Source organism: Haplochromis burtoni, unplaced genomic scaffold (genome assembly GCF_018398535.1).
Source record: "Haplochromis burtoni strain Fernald_Lab_line unplaced genomic scaffold, NCSU_Asbu1 Contig_11, whole genome shotgun sequence".
NCBI classification, from domain to species: Eukaryota; Metazoa; Chordata; class Actinopteri; order Cichliformes; family Cichlidae; genus Haplochromis; species Haplochromis burtoni.
In genome coordinates this window covers 2833854-2853355 of record NW_024582372.1, presented here as the reverse complement: position 1 = coordinate 2853355, position 19502 = coordinate 2833854, and the positions used below count along the sequence as shown (strand labels likewise).

The following is a 19502-nucleotide window of genomic DNA, read 5'->3' as shown; positions in this document are numbered from 1 at the left end:
AAAATAAAATAAAAATGCTCCACACACTGAAAAAAATTCTACGCAAGAAAAACAGAAACCTTACTGATAGCCTGCGTGGAGTTAAGTGGTCAGCAGATTGAATGAAAAACTACTGAAGCGACGCTGCTGCAGTGCTGTCACTGTCATTTGATTTACATGTGGCTCATCGGTCCACATGACCCGTACTGTGGTACAGTGACCACGGGAGGACACAAGACTCCTGCGTGAAAAAATGACGCCTCGTCCGTTCTTCCTTTTTTCTCTGTTTTGTTTTGTTTTAATTTAATTTAATTTAATTTAATTTAATTTAATTTAATTTACCCAGTTCTCATTCGGGTAGGGTAAAGGTAAGCAAGGAGGGTGTGGTTTCTGTGAGCAATATCCTACAGCACCTGTCCGTCCACAGGTGTAGCTTACAAAGCCCATGGTTTTATTAGAAAAACGAAATAAGACCGGATCACCCTTTGTCCACCCCACGGATCTGACCGGAGCTCGCATACCCACAAATCAAAAGCATTAGATAAACACACAAGCACACACATACACAAAAACACACCCAGCCTTCCCTCCCTGCCAGCCGGGATCTCCGAGCAAACAAAGCGCACACTCTAGGTTTTAGGATAATCGTGTCTGTACTCACCCACCAACAGCAGGCGTAGATGAACAGCATGAATTTGATGATATAATAGGAACAATCAGCACAACATTTAGACTCTCCCTCTGCCATCGTGTCTGGACGGAAGATAGTTTCTTTCAGCGGCTCTTTGGACTGTTGACAATTCACTTCCGCGTTGTCCTCGTCATAGCACCTGGAAACGCGCGTACAGTCTGACGGACGGCCGAAGGGGGCTGGTGGATGTGAGCTTGTGCAAGACTTTTAACTTGTAGAAGTTATGTGACATAAGTACATTAATAAAATCCAATTCAAATTTTTATTAAGATTCAAATCTTTGCCCAATTAAGGACGTGGTCATTTTAAGTGACAGATGGGTTCGCTTCCCGTTGTTTATTGTCAAAAAATAAAACAATAAAAAACTTTTTTGATTTTTCTGGGGCTTTCTGTTCAGTTTGTTTTAAGCCTCTTTTTAATATTTTTGTTTAAACTGAGTATCTACCTGGTTTTTACTATCACAGTAAATTACAAAGGTATCTTTCAAGCTAAGCTATCCAGCATATAGTTGTTACTGATAACAAGCTCCTATGATAGGTTAAAAAACCAACACACATGATTGAAAGAGCCAAAATGCCAAACCGGAGACCAGCAGAACAACTTATGAACAGTGCGGCTATTTCACAACATCTTCTGTACTTTGCCCAGGTATTTCTAACCCATTAACGTACACGCCTATGTAAATATCTAGAAGTTTTTGGGCAGCCTGTGTCAGCAATAGCTTCACCACACTGTGCAGGTCTACAGTTTGACGTTATTATCTGTATCTCACCATTTTATGCTGTAGGGTATTCAGAAGTAAACATGACAAACACTGAGTTTGCATGGGACAAAATGGGACTGAGATGTAACCCTAAATTTTCATAACTCACAAATAAAAATGCAATAAACTGTGCAGGATAAATATACATTTTGCTCTATTACTGAGTAAATACAATAAGGATAAAGGGAAGCTAAAGTTTGTTCTTTCGCTTTCACGTGAAAGTCTTTATATACTCCTGTAATCTCTTTTATCTCTCTGTTATTTCAACTTCTCTTCTGTCTGGATGCACCCAAATTAAAACACAGCACAGTTTGGATGTAGCCACAGGCTGCCAAAGCTGGCAATTTTAGCAATCTTTATCTACTGTGTCCCTCCACTTCCTGTTCAGAAAGAATAGAAACTCTATTTCTAGGAACATAATGGCACTTCCTTTTTTTAGGGTTGTTTCCGTCATATCTAACAAAATTTCCAAAGATGAACCGGATCAATGTTTTGGGACTTTAGAGAAGTGCATTTCCTGCAGAGCCAGTCAAAATGTGGGACATTGTTTGAAGATGTGGAACAAGGGAACAAGGAATAAAAATGCTGTGGAGATCCACATAAAGACAGACGTCTGGACCCGAAACTATTGGGAGAAGGTAGACTCTTTCTTATCTGCTATCATTTTATTTTAAGATTAACATGGCCACAAAGTGAAGATGAATACATTCACATACTTTGATCTGAGTCTTGTTTGTACTCTAATCTGATGCTGTTGAAAGCAAAAAGTCAAGGAAAAACAAGATAAAGTCCACTGTGAACAAGATCCATTCCCTCTGTTATTAGAACAAAACAAGTATGAAATACACCAATGCAATTAAAATGTATTAACTCAGCATTTTATACAAGACTGGATTTTTCGACAAAGTGCACTTCAAGGAGACGGACTGTGTTATACTGAAACTGGTTTACTGGCACAAAGTGACTCAGAAGAGAGAGTGAATGCAACAGGCTCTGATCTGAATGCGAAGGATTTGTTCATCGAGGCTGTCATGAGATGCTGGTGGGTGGACAGGCAGACAGCAGGACGGACCAGCTCGACTAGAAAAGCAGAGCAAATATGTTGCAAAATGTACCCGGGGAAACACCAAAATACATAAATGCAATCTAGGAGCCTGAGAAGATAAGCATTTATCTTCTTACATTGGCTTCCCATTAAATACCGTATTGACTTTAAAATTCTTTTGATCACTTTTAAAATTTAAAAAAACTTGGCGCCTAGCTACCTAACTGATCTCCTGCACTTGCACAACCCCAAGAGAGCACTAAGATCTTCGAGTCAGTTGCTCTTAGTGCAACCAAGGTCTCGGTTAAAGACCTGAGGTGATCGAGCCTTTGCTATTGCTGCACCTAGACTCTGGAATAATCTCCCAGCTGATATTCGCATGTCTAAGTCCAATCTTTCAAGTCGCACCTAAAAACTCACTTGTTTACTTTTGAATCAAACTAGTTTGACCTTCATCTGGTTTGCTCTGCACTATGCAAAAGTGTTTTTTATTCCCTGTTTGCTTGTTATGCTCTGTCCCGAATTTTATGTGTCTTGTGGTCGACTGTGAAGCACTTCGATGATGATTATTGGTCTTTCAAAATGTGCTATAGAAATAAACTTTGATTTGAAGCATTCTCCCACAGAATGCAAGCAGGCCCATATATACTGCTCCTGATGACAATGACAGGAAGCAGGTACAGTGGCTGAAAGACAGGAAACCAAAGACCCCACCAAAAGGTGAAGACAAGACCTGCCACTTCCAGCCAGAACTCAGAGACCAGAAACAACAGGAACAAACAAGTGCAGGACTATTACATAACTGGGCCCAAGCCTCAAGTGGTACAACAGGAAAGTACAGTTTCTTCACCATGTAAATTGACCTAATGACTACCCGAATTATTGCCCCACACACGGGCATTTGTTTTATACAGATACCTGCTTACTAACCCGTCTGTCTGGCCATAAGAAATTATGTGAGATGAGCATGAACCAACCGTTAGAAATGTGTCATCGTAGCAGAAACCTGAACGGCAAACATACTCTTATCACTGTTTTCACAAAGATAAACATGTTTGTTTTCTTTACGCTAATGCAGCAGATATATGAAGGTAAATATACTGCCAAATATTAGAGGCTGTAGAATGAAATATGTGAATGTGCAAAAAAAATTTCAACTTGAGCAGCTGTTTTAACTGATTCGAGAGGCTGTGATCAGAGTTGTGGAAATAGTAAAAGAAATTAAATAAATATCAATAAAATCAGAATTACAAGCTTGAAGCTCTCAGTATATCTCTGTAAGTATCAATCTCCACATTTATTCATATTTTTTGTAACTGTAAATTTAAAACACAAGCATGTGAAAACTTTTTACAAGTGAAAATTTCAAAAAATACAAGTTCAGATTTTTTTTTTAAATTCTCACATTTTATTCTGCAAGCTCTCACATTTTGCAACATATTTACCTTCATACAGAAAGTACATCAAACATTACTCAAAACAAAAACATCTACAGTACCTTCTCTCCTCGTGGTGACATTTGGCGGAGGGACCATGCATCCCCATGCTGTGAGGGACTGGATCACTGACTGGATCACTGACTGGATCACTGGAGGGTTCTTCAAAGAATTTTCAGAGGTAGCAGCTTTAGTATGGAGGCTATTGAGCGCCAAAATTAATTAATTAAATATATCATAATAAATTAAATTTGTCATTAATTAATTAAAATTGGAGCTATATAAATAAGGCAGGAGTGACTTTCTGTGTAATTCAGTGGTGCATTTTGATGACCACAGCCGTTCACTAAACATACTCCTGTGACTGGCAAGCGCATCATGGAGTGCGTGGGAGGTATTGTCCTTATCTTGGTCAACTCTCCGACACCACCTTAAGAGAGTCCATCGCCACAACATTACTTTCCTTGCGGCTCAGTCAATTGAGTCTGTTGGCATCTGCGACTCGATAAACAGATCCGATACACACAACTTACACATGCATATCCGATCTTCTTTAAATAACCGCCTATCAAAGAGTTCACAGCACAGACACTATGCAAAGCAAACATTCAAATCCCTGAATATATATCAGAGGATCAGAAGACATCGGATGTGATAAACCAGTCATTAGTTTGTATATGATAAATCGCCATCCCTCGCCTTTTTAGCTGCTGTAGCGCCCTTATTGCAGTTTTCTAAGCACCAAAAGCAGCAACATCTTAATCAGCAGTGACTCGGCCAACAAAACATTTCACATCAATAGGAGGGAGCTGTGTGATTGGCTGTTTCCCCCCTCTTGGTACTTTTCTTACTTATACATCACCTTTATTACTTTCTTCAGTCAGAAAATGACCTTGGAGTGAAAGCAACAAAGAAACTCAAAGATTTTCAAGTGTTATGAAATTCAACCTTCAGCAAAATAAGAATTTTTGTGTCCTCTGGTTGCCTGGGAGTACAGACTGTCTAGTTTTTGTAAAGTATTTATTTGAGATGTGTTCAGGTGCAACTGAAGAGTCACTGCAGGTGTCTATTTCTGTGTTTGCTAGTTTAGGTGGTGAAAATGAGTTTCTTCCCCTCTTGATTAGGTTTTGACCCTTGATAGCCAGCTCTCGCCCAGATTCACTCGGGCAACCACATTTATTAAGAACTGCTACACCTTCTCAGAAACTTTAAATTTTTGGGCCTGCATCCTTCAGCGTGTCAGTCACTGGGCAAACAAGCTTGTGTGATCACATGAAAGTACACACAGGCAGTGCACATTGCACACAGTCAGCAAACTCTACCTTTGGTCATTCTGTTCACTAATTACATGCACGGGCATATGCAGTAGATTTCCCCTGCAAGGCAGGAATGTGAGGAACGGGCATGCAACGAGAAGCAGGTAACAAAGTGAGAAACTATCACAGAAGCACAAAGCACAAAAATCTACAACAGTAACAGTGAGACTGAAAAAAACATCACTGGAGTCACAATCTGCCTGTTTGCACTGTGAGATATGTTGTTGAATTTCTTCGAGGATAAACTCAAAGTCAATGCAATGACAAGAGGGTTTTTTGTTTTTTTTTACAAACAGTATAAAAGAAAGTGTACATGGAGTGTCCTTAGAGGCACCTTCTAGCTGGTGATAAGCAATGTGGATAGAAAGCACACTCTTAGAAATAGGGCACAATATAAAAGTCAGTTTCTGTAAATACAGAACCTACACTTGCTTTGAATTTTAAGTTGCAGCGTCAGGATACACTCTGACACATAAAGATAAAGAAATTATGCACAAAAATAAATTTTTATCTTAGACTTTAAATGAGATACATTTAATACAAAGTAGTATAATTTTATATCTCATTTGTATCGGTGATGTAATGGGGAGGGGGTTGCTGCCTGGTTGACTATTCCTGGTCTCTGTGTCTTCTGTGTGTCTAACAGCCTTACGTGCAAATTTTAGATAAATAAAGCTTTGAATTGCCAGCAAGACTAGGCTGAAACAAAGTCGGTACAAAAGTCAATATTTGGTGTGACCACCTTTATCCTTCAGCACAGTCTAAACTCTCTTAGGCAAGCTTTCTTTTAATTTCTTTAAGTGGTCTTCAGGAGTAGTTGTCCAGGGTTACTGAAGGACATTCAAAACTCTTCTTTGGCTGTTGGCTGCCTTTTGTTCTGTTCTCTTTCAAGGTGCATCACTAATGTTGGGATCTGGACTCTGGGGAGCCCAGTCCACCACAGGTGTTCCACCAAGTGCTTTTCTATCCAGGTGTACTTTTACTGTATTGACAATGTGTTTGGGATCATTCTCATGTTGAAACATGAAGCTGTTCCCAAGCCGATAATTTGCAGATGGTATTTTACCATGCATCAACATCTGACAGGACTTTTTTGTGTTCATAATTCCAACAATTTTGACAAGATCCACAACACAAAAAGGCTGCAAACCATGACAGAGCTTTTATCGCGTTTTGCAGATGGCTATGGACACACACTGTGGTAACACCCCCGACCCTATTATCAAATATTAAGGACAAACTGCTCACCATGCTTAGACATGCCAGGTTTTCAGCTAATAGCTCTTTGGGACTCACCTTGTTGATGCAAAAATACAAAGATACTACTGGTCTGATGGTCATAGTATATTTAACAGCAAGAACAAAAAATATTACGCTGAAAGGTACAAAGATTTTAAAAGTTACAACAAAGTCTTGCTCCTTTAAAGCACAATGTAAAAAAAATAAAAAAATAAGGGCGAATCATTTCTTGGACATTTTCACACTTAATGAGCAAAACGTTTTCAAAAACATGATGCATCTCAGTTTTCCCTCATTCAGTGATTCAGCTATCATTACATGCTTTCCCATTGACAGATCAAAGTGCATTCATAAAGGTAAAGCTGTCACACACAGTTTTTTTTCTAAAGTAAACAGCATGTTTTAAACACTTCATCTAGATCCAGAACTTTCAGTTCGTTTTTGTTCTTGTGAAGAAATGTTTGCATGACATCAACACACCGGGAATAGCAGTAATTTCAATGAAAAACCACTGAGTGCACAGCAAGTATCATACACTTTAAAGCCAAAGCCAACCAGCAGACCAGATCAGACCCTCTGGTGTTCAGACAACATGTCTGACAACTCTACCACTCCAGTGACAAACTGCTGCATTTGAGTTTTTGTGGCTTCATATTTCTTCAATATAAGCACAAAAAGACTGTCTATAATTTCATGTGAAGAGAACCCTTTCCAGTCCAACACATGGATTGTTCCTAAGAACAACACACAACTCACATGTAAATACTTTTATTCAGGTTTATGTTTTACTGCAGTTTGGCAGTGATACGATCTCCTGGAGACCTGTTAGTGTTTTGTCATGTTTCAGAGGCACAGCTCTAACTGAAAGTAGACAGCTGCAGCCTTTTTAAATGTGTGACTTTTCAAAAACTGCAAGCACAGGGCTGGACTTAAACAAGTATCATGGCATGACTTTTTAACATCACTTTCAACTCTGCGGCACTTTTCTGTTTGCCTCAGATAACTGCATTAGATAAAATATCAAAACTGCTACTCTCTTGGGCACCTCTTTTGTTTTTCATTGGGAGAAATTACTCATTCCCAGACTCCACATAGCAAAATTGGTATGGCCCTGATCTGGCCCACACAATGTGCTTACACATGGCCCACATACCGCAAAGAATGATGGCCCTTTGGTGGCCCAGATCAGGTTTACCAGAGTTGGCCCACACATGGGCCAGCACGTGGCCAGTTGCAGACACACTGCTGGCCACGTGCTGGCCCAGATGTCAGCCTAATGTGTACCTTAATCAAGCCATGTAATAACAACATGTGCCGGAACATAACAGTCCAAAAGTAACATGACGAAACTCTGTTCAGACAGTGAATGGACTGATTTTTATATAGCGCTTTTCTACTCTCCCACATTACTCAGAGTGCTCTATACAATATGCCACATTCACCCAACGACACACTTTCTCTAAAACGGGTGCATCCTAACTACATTCACACTCTTGAAGACTGGAAGAGCCAGAGATCGAACCACTAACCTTCCGATCAGTAGGTGACCTGCCCTACTGCCTGAGCTACAGCCACCCACTGGCAAAGATGAGTAAACCGTCACTAGGTTTTGAATAAAGTGTACACTCACAAACCTGTCAAATCTGTACTTGAAAAGTTGGCTACTATAGCAGTATAGTGTTACAACATGGCATTTGGGTCTTCTAACTAAAATAGGAACATAAATAGTGCCATCTTTGCCGGACCTAGTCCACATGTGGTTGACAGACACCCTGCCATGACACCGGTCAGTCAGTAGTGCCAGCTTGATGCCAGATCCGGGCCAGACCTGTTTTCTATCAGCCTGGGCCACATAACCCAAACTACAATCGGGCCAGATGTGGCATGCCATCACATAAACAGTGCCATCTATGCCGGGCGTGGCCCATATCTGGATGAAATACGTCTTATCATGCCAGAAGTCAACCAGCAGTGCAGGCTTGATACCAGATCTGGGCCAGACCTGCTTGCTATGTGGGACAGTGTGAGCTGAATTCTGGTAAATGCTGGATTTCTGCTGTGCATTTTTTTAATGACTAAGTTGTAAGAACAAGATGAAGAACCTCAAACAAAATTCACAGACACAAACCATGTTCCTCAAAATTGAACAACAGTTTGGAAGGCTAGAAAAAGCATGCAGAAGGTGTAGACAAGAGAGTCTCATAATCCTGCTGAGAACTTGTCAGCACCATGACCACAATGCAGTTAAAAAAGAAGGACAAACTCTCTACAGTCATGCCAAAATCCACAAATGTAATCTCTTGGTGGGGACATTCTTGCTTAGATGGATTTGTAGTGATTGCAGCTTGGCTGAACACCTCAATAATAGAAGAGCTTCACTGTTGCTTTCAGAGTTTTATTGAAAACTCAATTGAAGAATCATTTTTTCTCTAGCTCTCACCTGATTGTGCATTTTTAGCACGCTCAAATTCACAATGAAAAAGGGTGAATGAGCGCAGCATTCTCTCTTCTAGAGGCTCTCAGTATGAGACCACCAGGATAGACACATATGTGTGTCCTCGTTTTTTTTTGTTTTTTGTTTTTTGTAGGCATAGAAGATGGGTAGTGCTGATGGGTTCGGGCAATTTCACAAGAAACCATCTCAAAAGTGTTTCAGACTTGTCGAGCGGTGAAAATTGACGGCTGTAAAGAAATTACAGCAGTAGCGGTAAAATGCACCTCTCTCTTTCCTTCTTCTCGGACCACCCTAGCTTTCCCGTTCTCTGTCCAGGCTCTTACATTTGTTTCCCCCTCTCCATCATCTTGTTGATATTCGGCTATTTTAGAGGTGGAGTACGTAAATCAGGCACTGCTCTCACAAGTCTCGCAATTTTTAAATTTTTTGTTTAAGTCTTAGTTCTTTCCATCACATTTATCTTTCTTGTTAGACGTTTATTTTGTCAGGATTTTACACCTCGTACCTCTCTTCATCTCTCTCCCTCTGGTAGTGGAGGATTTTGGCGCGACTCTGCGCGCACGGTAGCGTGCCTGAACGTCTGCGCTTCTCACTCTCAGATCAACATGAGCAAGTCACACATTCCAGTAGAGAGAGGCAGAATATATGCGTGTGTGAGAAGGAGTGAGCGGGGAATCCGGAGAAATACCTTAATGGATTATTGGATGGACCTGTTTGTCCTTTACGCAGAAGGAATCTGATTTTTAGACAAAAGCAATGGATTGAGTTTCAACTTGACCATTAATAGACGGGTAAGACAGATGAAAACTAATAATATGATTCAGGTTTAGGTTTTTTCCGGGTATTGTCCAGTGCATGAATTTATCACTTGTGGAGTTAAGGCAGCCAAAGAAACACACTGTATGTGACAAATGTGCGTAATTCATGCTCAGTCGTGCATCTATTTAGTTAATCTCAAAGCACCTTTAATGAATTAATAAATGAATTAAGATATAATAAAACAAAATAAGAAAGAAAGTCATTTTTTTTTTTTTTTTTAAAACAATCGTCTTGTAGCAAAAAAATTAAGCTGTCGGGAGAGTCTGGAAGTTGTCACCACGGTAATACTTGCATCCTGTTGTTAATGCTTGTAATCAAAAGCCGGATGCCGTCACAACGATTGATATGGTTGTCTTAAATCAGACTCAAAAACTTTAATACAAATTGAAACCGCCCTAAAGACTACAATGAACAGCAAGGAGATTAACACATTCGCACCTTGTTTTGGAGTTGATGCTGCTTAAAGCTAGTGCGTGTTGAAGTGGGAAAATAAGCTATTATTGGGGTGGTTTCAGTGCCTCTAATTATAGCGTACAAAATGAAGAAATCATTTTATAGACACAATGATACACACGCGAGTGTATTTACTCATAATCCCCCTACAAGAGAGTGTTTGTTTTTGTTTTTTTGTTTTTTGTTTTTTTAATTTGTCGGTCATTGTGGATAATTACGCATGACGCACAACGTATATACAATTATATCTACAGGTTCTGTCACCGGTAAGACAGAAAGCCAACATGGACGCCGGTAGTCTGATACAACATATTGAACGAGATGAAGAGACCACTTCGTGGCCATTGTCGATGACCACTGAGTGGTTGGAGGACGGGAACGAGACGACCTGGAATCAGTTCCAACAGCCCGACTGGCAGGTGAGAGAAAAACACTGAGATAACAAATGAAAGTGATTAAAGTCAGAACTGCAGAATTTAAAAAGATGACATTTTGATGATGATATTAATGAAAGAAGTAAGAAAGACGACTCAGTGAAGTAAAAAGGTGTATTCTTTTTTTTACTTGTATAATGTTGAAGGGTAAAAACCATATGTCAGTGACATCATTGTTGTGAAATCTAAGTAAAGTGCCTGAAACAGACAGAAACTCAACAGAATGAAGTAAAGGCTTACTGGTGAATGTGATTTGTCTCAGGGACAAAATGTGGGGCTGATTCAAAGGACATTTTCACTTCACAGACTGTATATTAGTTAAGTTATCTGAAGGCTTTTTGCTCATTCCTCTAAACACTTTTAACTCCCCCACAGTCATTTAAACCTGCACCACACCGTGCACAGTTTACAGTCCTCTCCTCCTATCTGTGCTTGGCTGTCTGAAGTAGCTCATTGCTTTACATTTCTGCGACAGTGGTTGACTGGGTATGAACAGGTGATGGATGTCAGGGTTTTCATTTCTGGCCCCAGATAAAGTGCAGCATGTCTGTCCTATTAATTTTCTTATAGGTCAGACAATGAAAGGAACGGGGTCTACAGATATTAAAAAATGCTGAAGATTGGTGGTTGCTTATCACAGAATAGACTTTACCTGGAAGCTGACTTTGATCGGTTTATCTCTCTTTGGGGGATGAGATAAACTAGGAATTCCCTGTGTAAAGAAACTTAAGATTTCTGAAAATATTTGTTGTTCAGAGTTGTTACGTCTCAGGAGGTAGACTGAGGTATCTACTAATTGTAAGGTTGGTGGCTCGATCTCTTTTCCTCTTGTCATTATGTTGCGATATCTTTGAGCAAGCTACTAAACCCTTAGTTTCCCCTGATGTATCCATCCGAGTGTGAGCGTTAGGATAAAAGCACTCAGACACAGGAAAAGATGTTTGTATAAATGGGCTAATGAGGGTTGTAGTAAGAAAATGCTTTGAGTGCTCAAATAAATTAGGAATGTGCTACAAAGGTGTCAGTCCATATACCACTTGCTGTAGACATCCTGTGCAGGGATAGGGTGGGGTTTGCAAATATATACGTATTTGTGAGTTCCTTTATTGTGGTTTTTTTTTTTTTGTAACTGCGTATAAGATGCTGACATTAAAGGTCTCCTCTCCTCTCCCAGGTGGCTCTCTGGGCTATAGCGTACTCCCTCATCATCCTGGTGTCCATCACTGGGAACGTCACAGTGATCTGGATTATCCTCGCTCACAGGCGCATGAGGACTGTGACCAATTACTTCATTGTCAACCTGGCTTTCTCTGACGTTTCCATGGCGAGCTTTAACACCCTTTTTAACTTTGTTTATGCGCTTCACAATGACTGGTACTTTGGCTTGGGTTACTGCAGGTTTCAGAACTTCTTCCCCATCACCGCCATGTTTTCGTCCATATACTCAATGGCTGCCATTTCAGTGGACAGGTAAGAACGCTCTCCTATAGAGTTCAGAATAAGTGAATACAGACAATGAACTATACTGTGCATTAAAAAAGGTAGACTGAACACTGAGCTGCAGACTGGCACAGCAGGCAATCTGGAGTACAGGGAAACCAGCATATGAGCATATGAAGTGTGAAAAAATCACAGCGTTAGGCTTGAAAATCTAGTTGTCTGAACATGTCTACAGATTAATGAGCTGTAGTTTAAATGTCATTAGAGGCGATTAGGAAAAGGCAGACATCTGTGCCGACCAGGGATGGAGTAGCACCACCTTCACAGAGTTGAACAGCAACAAAAACATAGAAACACCTACACAAAAAGGGATTTAAATAGGTGAGGGGAGGGAGGCTGGGGGCATGAGCGACAGGGGAAAAAAGGGGAACTCAGCACTGGAGCCAAAGGGATCATGTGAAAAATATGAGGTCAACTGCCATTAAAATGAACAAGTCATTACATCAGAGACTCTTTTGTGCTACCAATCAGACACTAATGGGGTGACTGATCCCCATTTTATGCAAACACTATTTAGAAAGTGCATTATGAAAGCAGTCAAAAAAAGGAATCATCACAACTTAATGAAAAAAATCAACATAGTGGCATATTGTTTCAAGCAACTAGCTGATCTGGGCAAAGGCATCTCTTTTCTGCAAGAACACGGATCATTTTCAGAGTTTCTGGAAGAATAAGGGTTTCGACATTTGAGCTCAAACAACAGCTCCTTGAGGAGCATGATTTGCTCTCATTCTCAGCAGGCAGTACAAATGAAAATGCTGCATGAAGGAGATATGGGTCAGCAGGCGGACACAGATGAAACACAGATGCCAGTAATGCTTACTGGAGCATGAATGGTCAGCCCGAATAAAATATCATATACTGAGTAAGGTATAAAATCTATGCTCAGTATGTGATACTTGTAGTAAGTAGTACAAATTTATAGGACCGACCTTATGCAATATGACACTCCTTCAAGATAAAAATAATCAACATCAAAGAAGGGTGTTTCACCCTAATGACAACCGTACAATGATTTTGAACACACAGCGGGATTACAAACTGAGAATTAAATGTGTTATTAAGAACTATTTGTTTTATTTTCATCATGATTTACTTGATGAACTCAGAATTGTTCACCTATATATGATGCAGCAAAACCTCTTTGTGGATTTAGACTATCCATAAACTCTTATGATTGTAATAAAGCTATCTTATATAAAAGAAACCACTATGGGATGCAAAGAAAAACTAGAAAACATCCAAGTCAGTGTGGTCCTCCTCTTGGAGGCTTGACCTAAATCCCACAGAACACCTGTGGGCTGCTGAAAAATGTCAGATCATTGATGCTTTAGTGGGGATGACCTGACAGCTTTGACTGAAACATGAAGGAAACCACAGCTGTTGCAGCAACTTACTGATTTTCCAAGTGTCCAAGTGTTTTCAGGTAGCTCTGCAAGCAAAATGATGCTGGACTAAATACTGAAACATTATAACAGCAATCAGCAATCTTTAGTATTCACGGGGAAGGAAGGTCTGGAAAATGTGCTTAGATTGCTGCTCTGGTGCTCAGGACCTGGATAACGAGCAGATAATGGAAGAAGGACTAGCTTTTTATTTTAATTTTGAAAGTGTGAATCATTTTTAAATGGTATTAATCAATTCCCAATACTCTTCTTTTCCATTACTCTTATAGTATCTACTTTGATGTGACTTTTTAAAAATCTGATGCAATTAATTGTCTTTTTTCTGGGGGGGGGTTTCTGAAAAAAGCAGTTTATTAACCAAATCTTTCTAGCAGATCCATTAATTCTTACTTGGTTTTTTTTGGCTCAGATTGATCAAGGTGCTGGAAACTTCCTCTGAGATTTTGGTCCATATTCATCTGACAGCAGCACACTGTTGCTCCTTGTGGTCATTATAAAACTACTCTATTGGATTAAGATCTGGTGACTTTGTTTGTGTGGGTTTTCTTAAGGGACTGTGTCTTCCTCCCACAGTCCAAAGACATGCAATTAGTGGGGTTAGGTTACTTAGAGATTCTAAATTGCCCATAGGTGTGAATGTGAGTGCGAATGATTGTTTGTCTCTTTGTTTTAGGTTTGCATCAGACTGGGTAAAGGACACAGTGGGTAAAATAAGTGAAGTTGAATCCATCACCAGTTTACTAAGTAAATATACTTCTAAAGGTGCGATTGACATGAAATTCTCACCAAATGTCAGTAACAACCCATCCAATGCAAAAAAGAAATCAAACCATTGATTTCCATAAATTATGTGTAATAATAAGAAAAGACAGAGGGGGGAAAGTATTGAACCCGCTTACTGAAATGTAGGTAATACTTCGTACAAAAGACTTTGCAGGTAATGACAGAAACTAGTCACATGCTAGTCAAATCACTCAGGTGTGATTTTGGCCTATTCTTCCTCACAGACAGTCTTCAAATCCCGAAGGCTCCTTGGGTCCTATGAACTCTCATCCTTAGATCAGTTACATGAAGGGTGATGTATGCAGAAAAGCCGCCCCACAGACTATATGCTTCCAGTATTTCACAGGATTGTTCAGCAAACGTTGAACATGCTTCAACATGCTCTTTCTTTAGCAGTGGTCTGTGTCATGTTCCAGCATGGTGAGCGTGCATACAGGCCATGATGGGCGAGTGCATTGCTTGCTTTCTTTGAAGCAATTATACCTGCTGCTTCCAGGTATTTCTTTGGCTCTCCACAAGCAGTCCTTGGCTCTTTGACAACTTTTCTAATAATTCTTTTCACTCCTTTGTCTGAAGTTTTGTGGGGAGCACCTGGTCATGGCTGGTTTATGGTGAAATTCCACTTTCAGCTAATGTCCCCAACAGTGCTCACTGGGACCTAGAGTAGTTTAGAAATTCTTCTGTAACCAATGCCATCAGTATGCTTTGCAACAATAAGGTTGCAAAGGTCTTGAGAGAGCTCATTGGTTTTACCCATCATGTTTCGCGTAACACCGCAGTAATTTCAGCTGGTGTCAATAATTTCCATGTCTTTTTGCATCTCCCTTTCTTTGTGTTTTCAGTACTTTTCCCCTGTGTCATTTCTCATCACTACACATAACATATATGGTTTGATTTCTTTCCATGTGTGGATTGGATGGGTTGCTACCGACATCTAGTGAGAACTAGATGTCGGTAAAAAGGAAATAAAAACTTGTTATAGGTTCTACTTTCAAACTTTCATCTTTATGCGAAACGTTTATGTAAGATCTCATGAAGCTGTTATTATCCACAGAACATTGACAAAGCCACTCCACAATAATGTAAGTTTATGACTCATAACCACAGATGACCGATTTCACCGTAATTTTAACAATACCATGCAATAGTGCTAAGTTGAAAAAAGTAGACTGCATACTGGTTGAGATGGGTTGCCATAGCTACCGCATTCATTGGCAGTTATTAACATTATTTCACCTTCAACTTTTAATGAGGTAACTTCTGTATTATATGGTAGATTGGCGGGAAAGGAGTTTTTTAATATACCATCATTAACCTGAATTACGGGATGTCACTGATTTTTAATTATTTTTATTGTATCCGAATATTTTTTAAAAGGATTGCGTGGGTTTTAAATGGTTATTATCCTGGGCTTTCATCACTTGACCTCTGACAGTTAGCATATATTCCACAAATAAATAATTACTAAAGAAATGTTTTTGTTTGTTCAAAATAGGAAAAACACTTTGAAAAAAGGTTGTTTAAAACAAACACTCAGCAGGAACCTTTTGATTGCTGCTCAGCTTTGAAGCTGTTGTTTTGCAGCTGATGGTTTGATTGATGAGTGGGTAGTTTTCTGTCATGAAAAGAAAATGTCACTTTTTTTTCACACACTAAAAGCTTTAAAGCATTGCCCTGTTTTCCCTATCAGTGCACCTATGACTGAGTTTCTTTAGACAAAGACATGTGAAGGTGTAATCATACAAAAGTTTCTGTCTTTTTCAGGTACATGGCCATCATCCATCCTCTGAAGCCCCGCCTCTCCTCCACCTCTACAAAGGTGGTGATTGCCCTGATATGGATTGTGGCAGTATCACTGGCGTTTCCTCAGTGCTACTACAGTGTGACAAGATTTTATTACCCCAGAACTGTGTGTATGGTTGACTGGCCTGATGATTATGGAGGAACACATCAACTAAGGTGAAATAAAGAGGCACACACGTGCATAGATGGTGACATCGCTAACAGGTCTGTCAGTTTAGGAGCTATTTGTGCCACTCTTTAAATGCGGATGTCTTTACCTATTTGGATTGAGCAAAAGTTTCTACTTAAGCACTGGCAAAAATATCTAAAAGAAAGTTGGACAAAAACTGAATAAAATAAATGTTTACATAGAAGGTAAAAACTTTGACCTCAAGTTGGATCTCCAAATTGTTTTTCTTCTGCTCGGCTTCATTTCTTCTAATAAAGCATTTAAAAGTGAACGAGGTTGATCAGATTTTTACATTTACAATGAAAGCAAGCGAGGAGTGGCTATGTTAAATGTTGCTATTGTTACAGGCCTTCGATGGGGTCTGTTTTTAAACTGTTTTTTTAACAGAAAAGCAGAGACAGGAGACATCAGTTGCGTTCGGTCTGCAGGCTCTTCCTCGTCTGATTTATTAACAGAATTTAACAACGTCCTTTTCTTTTCATTTAGACACACAGATTTCTCTTTTAACAACACAAACATTCAATTAGGTCCATAGCTCAAACCCTTTTGGTTACCTTGCACTCTCACAAGAATAAACTTACAAAATAATCATTGTATATGAACGTCCTTATTTACAATAAATCTGTAACCAATTTTGCTGCTGTTCAGCATCAAAAACATTTCTGTGCAGCACCACTAACACTGCAATTTAACCCGCTTATGTCACCTTTATACTTTTCTTATACTTTAACAGATTCAAACAATATATTACATTTTGTAACCAATAAACAAAAATATTCTTCCATTGCTCACAAACAGTTCACAATCATCCACAAACAGTATACATCAGACTATTTACATTTGACACATAAGAACTGGGTAGGTCCTATTCAACTGTAACTTCCAATAATGCCAGGATAAAAGAAGTGTCTAAGAGCTCCATTTGTCACAAAATAAAACAGGTAATAAGACCAGCTGCCTATTTAGACTACGAGTGAAATGGCGGCTGCCATTACAAATGGCGGTATAGTTAGCTTTCTCTCAGTCAGTGAAAACACACTCTCTCACAACATTTGCGGTCTTTAAACTAAGACAGAAAAAGGTTTCTTGCCTTTATATGTACATTGCGGTGAGCAAACTTGATCTACTGACCTGTTTTTTTAACAGAAAAGCAGAGACAGGAGACATCAGTTGCGTTCGGTCTGCAGGCTCTTCCTCGTCTGAGGCAGAGACGCGTTGCAACGGCCTATCGCACTCACCACTATCTCCCCCTTGTGGCAATGCCACGAAATTACATTGTCCATAACGCAAAATGAAAAGTACAATACCACCATAAAATCAGGTCTTTTACATCAAAAACAATTCACAAAAAAATTACAATTGTGACCATACACTTGTGGGCGTCACACTATGACTGCTCAGGTTAAATCAATCTTGTGTTCATCTAAAACATCAAAGAACTCCAAGGCACTCTCCTTTTAAATAACATTTTAAAATACCTATATTAAATGTTGCATGCCAAAATGCATTTAATAAAGGTATTTAAGAACTTTGATTGGAAAGCTAAACAGATTTTTTAGAAAAAGTCAGCTTTTCAACTACCGGCAAACTTGATTCCCCACCGTGTAGGTGGTTTTAAGGTCAAACAAGACTATGGCATGAAAATTAAGCTTTTTAAAAAAGAGCCTTGGAAGTCTTTCATGTTTTAACTTATATATATGTCTTCCAAAGTGCACTTCAGATAACACAAATCTAAATCTAAGAAGCTCTCCTTCACACAAACTGTTCAGATCTCACATTCATGTTTACATTCATTCTTGTTCATCAACCTTGTGTTGTGTGTCCTCATAAACTCTGTGCACGTGATGGGTAGCAGAAAGATTTGTAAAGCTCAGTTATTCAAGTTTTAATAGTTTAAAACTTGAAAATAGTTTCAATAACTTGACTCTTTCATATTTTATCTATTGTATAATTCATCAAAACCTCTATAAGTTGCTAATGAGCATACATTTTAGAAGTGTGGCAGAAAGGTCAGTTATTGACACAGGTTCAAGCTGCAGAAGGCAGCTGAGGAAAGGAAAAGAAGGAAAGTGTCTTCATACATGATTATTTTTTAACTTTATCTTTGAACTCCAAGGACAAATCCATCTGCCTGACTCCTTCAATTTGATCTTTATGTACTCATCTGATCTCTGTGATTGGCTTAGGTCTCCAATAACAAGCTTAATTCTCTAAAGCCTGACAAAGAAAGAAAATCACAGACAGGAAGACAGAGCCTTGGCTTCTCTGAGACCTCTTGCACTAAAACTGCTGGAAGGTTAAAATGTTTGTTGTTGTTTTCTGCCTGACATAGAAATTAAGCATTTATTATCCATGTTGCTAAACAGTTTCGAAGCAATTTTCCAGGTTTCATCAAATGCAAAAAGTAGTTATTGCTCGGTGAGAGACATGTAGAAAAGCACAAACTGAAAAAATTTAAATGGTATTGAATTTGCAAACGGCACACTAACATGGGATTTGTGGTGATGACTTGGTGATAACAGCTGACACAATCTAAAGGTTGAATGTTGTGTTACCGTTTCTCATCTCTTTTTCTCCATGTAGTTATCAGTTTGCGGTTATATTGCTGATCTACTTTCTTCCTCTGCTGGTGATGCTGGTGACATACACTATAGTCGGCCGATCGCTGTGGGGTGGGCACATCCCTGGAGAGGCGTCAGACCATTACCATAGCCAGATAAATGCCAAGAGAAAGGTTACACTGTTCCTTTTTTTTACTACTCAGTTTGACTACAAATCCTCTGAGCTGACCTGATCTTAACAGAAAAAAACACAGCAGCAATTACTCAGGCTCATATGTCTTCTTATTTTCCATAGGTGGTGAAGATGATGGTTGTGGTGGTGGTGACGTTTGCCCTATGCTGGCTGCCCTACCATGTCTACTTCATACTGGGATCATTTAACAGAGACATTTATAAGCAACATTACATTCAGCAGGTTCACGGATGCCTCTCTGTTTTATATTCTTGAATCTGTAGTTTTGTGTTTACTCATTATTTTTTGTCTTCATCAGGTGTATCTGGCCATATTCTGGCTGGCAATGAGTTCAACTATGTACAATCCTATTATTTACTGCTGTCTAAACCAAAGGTGATCTGGCAGTAATTGTGCCGAGTTTAAAAATAATATTATAGCTTCAAAAACGTCAGTAAATCGGACATAAATCCATCTT

General features: G+C 39.3%; 2 protein-coding genes across 5 annotated transcripts in view; one reads left to right on the top strand and one right to left on the bottom strand.

Moving 5' to 3' along the window:
• tspan15 (tetraspanin 15) overlaps positions 1-820 on the bottom strand; it is a 39076-nt gene extending 38256 nt beyond the window's left edge. For 2 of the 3 annotated variants that reach the window (XM_042213938.1, XM_042213940.1), the window contains exon 1: positions 641-820. In XM_042213938.1, the coding sequence (XP_042069872.1) occupies positions 641-727 (87 nt within the window). In that variant the 5' untranslated portion in view covers positions 728-820. The remainder of the gene's footprint in view (positions 1-640) is intronic. The other variant, XM_005915105.3, reaches the window with a different exon arrangement.
• An 8045-nt stretch (positions 821-8865) lies between these two features.
• tacr2 (tachykinin receptor 2) overlaps positions 8866-19502 on the top strand; it is a 14894-nt gene continuing 4257 nt past the window's right edge. Inside the window, exons 1-8 of one of the 2 annotated variants that reach the window (XM_042213930.1) lie at positions 8866-9176; positions 9457-9715; positions 10451-10615; positions 11805-12100; positions 16084-16278; positions 18875-19025; positions 19148-19267; positions 19344-19420. In XM_042213930.1, the coding sequence (XP_042069864.1) occupies positions 10481-10615; positions 11805-12100; positions 16084-16278; positions 18875-19025; positions 19148-19267; positions 19344-19420 (974 nt within the window). In that variant the 5' untranslated portion in view covers positions 8866-9176; positions 9457-9715; positions 10451-10480. Of the gene's footprint in view, positions 9716-10450; positions 10616-11804; positions 12101-16083; positions 16279-18874; positions 19026-19147; positions 19268-19343; positions 19421-19502 lie in introns of both variants that reach the window. The other variant, XM_014340348.2, reaches the window with a different exon arrangement.